Consider the following 3,732-nt stretch of genomic DNA (forward strand, 5'->3'; position numbering starts at 1 on the left):
ATTGACGTATCGCCCTCAGAACAAATGGCCGGTGGAATCCATCGTCCTTAGGTGTATTTCTTGGTACGCAAGCTTTACCAAGAAACATGGGGGCATGTGTTGATGCCCAAAAGTGGCAGCGCCGCCGATCAGGCTCGAAAGCCAATTTGGTAGGCGAAACTGGTCTGACCGGCCCCGGTCAAACCGGTCTACCCTAGTCCGAGAAGAAATCAAGAGTCCAGGTTGAATTGGAGTTGAAATGGGATTTTCTTGTGGGAAAAGACCTCCCACCCTATAAATATAGAGGGTCGTGGCCGATTGAGGGCTAATACCCAATCGTCAAACAAATTTTTTTACCTTTTATCTCCAAACCCTAGCTTTTCCAACCCCTTTGCTTTCCTCCTTCGTCTTGACGGCGCTTGAGGAAGCTCTGAGTGGCCTGACCGATCTTAGAGCAACCCTAGGCATGCCACCTCCGACGGGGTCCCTCCTGAGGCGGCGACCTTAGGTTTTTGCAGTGGTTCTGTAAGGGCCGGTCTGACCGGTCTGACCGGCCTAGTTCAGCAACGCTGACGAGGTGATTTTTGGTGCATGCGCGAGCAAGCGCAATTCGTGTGTTCACCAGAAAAAGCGTCAACACAGACATTTATGATGCAGTTCATCAGCATGCAGCATGCTTTTGCTTCATGTCCGGCCTCTGATCCTGTTCGTTTGTTTGGCTGGGTCGCGTCGAACACGTCTTGACATCCTCTGGCCGGCGTCGGAGTCCCACTAGAAAATGGTTTCAATCAAGGTTTGAGGCTCTAGATTGGTATGTTTTGTTATAAATATAGCATACAGGTTGGTTATTAATTTGTACTGGGCCGCGTGATCAGAATTGAGAAATGAGGTTTGGACTGGTTATGGTCCAGACTCCAGATCGAGAACCATATATTAACAGGTTTACTTCCGGCAAACATCGATCAGACACCCTGTAGTGAGACACGTAAACTATTAATATTCCCAAAGCAGGAATATATCAAGCAAGCAAACAACAAGCTCATTACGGAGTCCTGTCCAGTCATCCTTCCAGAACTGCCCAGATGGTGCGCACACGTACGTGGCGCCGTTAATGTAACCACCCATACCTGCCGACCCCAACCATGCACGCACACGTACACCGCTGCCGTGGCCTCCCTGACCTCCATCTCAACTCTTAAAAAAAACACCTGAACCCAATCTCCAGTTATAGTATAAATGCCCATCAAGCCTCTCACTTTGCTGCAACACACGGCAATTACAGTTGTTCGAATTCCTACATCCACATCTGATAAAAAAGCAGTAGCCAGAAAGAAACAAGTTGCCGATCGTAGATTGCTGCTAGGATGGAGCACCAGGGGCAGCACGGCCACGCCACCAACCAAGCCAACGAGTACGGCAACCCGGTTGCCGCTGGGCATGGCGCCACCGGCGTGGGTGCTGCCGGCGACCAGGTCCAGCCCATGAGGGACGACCACAAGACCGACGGCCTCCTTCGCCGCTCCGGCAGCTCCAGTTCTAGTTCGGTACGTCTCCGTCGTCTCTATTCGATCACACCCTGTAGTAGTACCTCCCGTGGTGTCTTTCATACATGTGCAAATTTTACTCATCATGGTGGTGTGGTTTGTCAGTCTGAGGATGACGGCATGGGCGGGAGGAGGAAGAAGGGCATCAAGGAGAAGATCAAGGAGAAGCTCCCCGGGGGCAACAAGGACAGCACCGGTCAGCAGCACACGACGACCGGCGGCGCCGTCGGCCAGCAGGGGCACGCTGGCGCAACCGGCACAGGTGCGCATGGCACGGAGGGCACCGGAGAAAAGAAGGGACTCATGGACAAGATCAAGGAGAAGCTTCCCGGGCAGCACTAAGCTATTTCGTCCATCCCGCGCGCGCTACGAGAACGTGAATGCTAGATGAGCTGGATGCAGGATTGGTTGAAATATCGTACATAGCAATAAATGGTCATCTGACATGACGACATGTGTGGGTTCAATTTGGTTGTTCGGTAATACCGTTGGGTTTGTGACATATGTAAATATATATATACATATATCTTGTGCATGTTTCTAGTATACTTTTATTTTTGCAGTATTAGAACTTATCTATTCATTAGAAAATAGTGTTAAGAAATGTAAGGGACCATCTGAATTATCTCGATTGAACCAAGTTATCATCCCTCGATCGACCCGGCTTAATCAAAATAATCTAGGTAGTTCTCGGTATGCGCTTTCAGCATCGTCCGACTTAATCAAAATAATTCAGGTAGTCCTTGGTACGTGCCTCCAGCATCGTCCAAGCACAACTCGCATACCGTTTATATCAAGCACAACTCGCATACCGTTTATATAATTCAGGTTGTGCTTGGGCGATGCTAGATCCAAGCACAACTTGCATACCGTTTATATAATTCAGGTAGTCCATGGTACATGCCTCTCTAGTATCGCCCAAGCACAACTCGCATACCGTTTATAGTTCATAGCGAGGAAAGAAAAAGGTGACACTTTAAAAAGTAAAAAATAATGACATCCGCATTGTGAATAATCCAACCGGTTATTCAAATGACCATTGAAACAGAACGATAAGGTGTAAGACCTATCTGCCTTCTGGGTCGTGAGTGATGGTTACATCATTCAGACTGCAACGCTCAACCAAGGTAGCTGATTCCACCGCTTTAGGCACTCTTAGGTTGAAGTACGCCGGATGCTTTGGCTCAGGTAGAACCATACTCTCACTATTTAGCGCAGCAACAACGTCTGACATGGTGGGCCGGTCGTCTGCATTTTCTTGGACACACATTAGTGCAATATTATTGTACCTCCGAGCCTCTGCTGCATGCATCTCCTTGGAAACTGATGCTTCTACAAGCTCAAGCCATCTACCATCCTCCCACAGGTGCCAGGTCTGCAGGAAGTTCATTAAGCCTTCATGATATGTAGGTCTGCCTGCACAATAACTTGGAGAAGTATACTTACATATCCAAGAAGATTAAGGGAGTCTCCAAATTGGTGAAAACCGGAATTCTTTTTTCCGCTGAGGATCTCAAGAAGTAGAACACCAAAGCTAAATACGTAAGATTTAACAGAATAGCTACCTTCCGAGGCATATTCAGGAGACATATAACCACTGAAAACATGAATAAGCAAGAGAAAATGTTATGTCAACATATTAGAATCTTTTGATCCCACACAATACTGAGTAGTAACAAAGTTGACAAATACATGCGTGCTTACCATGTTCCGACCACCCTCTTTGTGTTTCCTTCGGTATCATTAGAGCCAAAAATTCTTGCAAGCCCAAATTCTGAAATTTTTGGGTTCATATCCTGGTCCAAGAGAATGTTGCTAGCTTTAAGATCTCGATGTACAACACACAACCAAGAGTGCTTGTGCATGTTAGTTTTGATCTCATCCGACTCGGTCCAACGACCAAGTCAGACTCCTCAATCGCGCCCTGATGGGGGATGCCCAACTGAACATGGTTGGCGGGCCCTGTCGCGCAGCGCTATAAAGAGTAAGGTGGGGGCTGGGGGCACGCAAGCTAAGGTTCGCTGTGCCCACCAAAGCCACCTGACAAACCCTAAACCGATCGAACTAGCGCTGAAGTAGCGGGAAGTGTTGGAGGTATGCCCTAGAGGCAATCATAGAGATGATGATATTCTATTTGTATCCATAATTTGTATGTTGTGTGCATTGAATATCCATTGAAGGCTACTTGAATTGATTTGCAATTATGTGA

The 3,732-nt window shown here is 47.6% G+C and overlaps 1 protein-coding gene across 1 annotated transcript; it reads left to right on the top strand.

Annotated features, from left to right (window-relative positions):
- Nucleotides 1–1,215: 1,215 nt before the first annotated feature.
- Nucleotides 1,216–2,058, top strand: LOC117858479 (dehydrin DHN3). The gene is made up of 2 exons (XM_034741551.2): nucleotides 1,216–1,523; nucleotides 1,629–2,058. Exons 1-2 carry the CDS (start codon nucleotides 1,344–1,346, stop codon nucleotides 1,863–1,865), a joined length of 417 nt encoding a protein of 138 aa, XP_034597442.1. The 5' UTR covers nucleotides 1,216–1,343; the 3' UTR covers nucleotides 1,866–2,058.
- Nucleotides 2,059–3,732: the final 1,674 nt, after the last annotated feature.

The sequence above is a fragment of the Setaria viridis genome, chromosome 5 (genome assembly GCF_005286985.2).
Source record: "Setaria viridis chromosome 5, Setaria_viridis_v4.0, whole genome shotgun sequence".
NCBI lineage: Eukaryota > Viridiplantae > Streptophyta > Magnoliopsida > Poales > Poaceae > Setaria > Setaria viridis.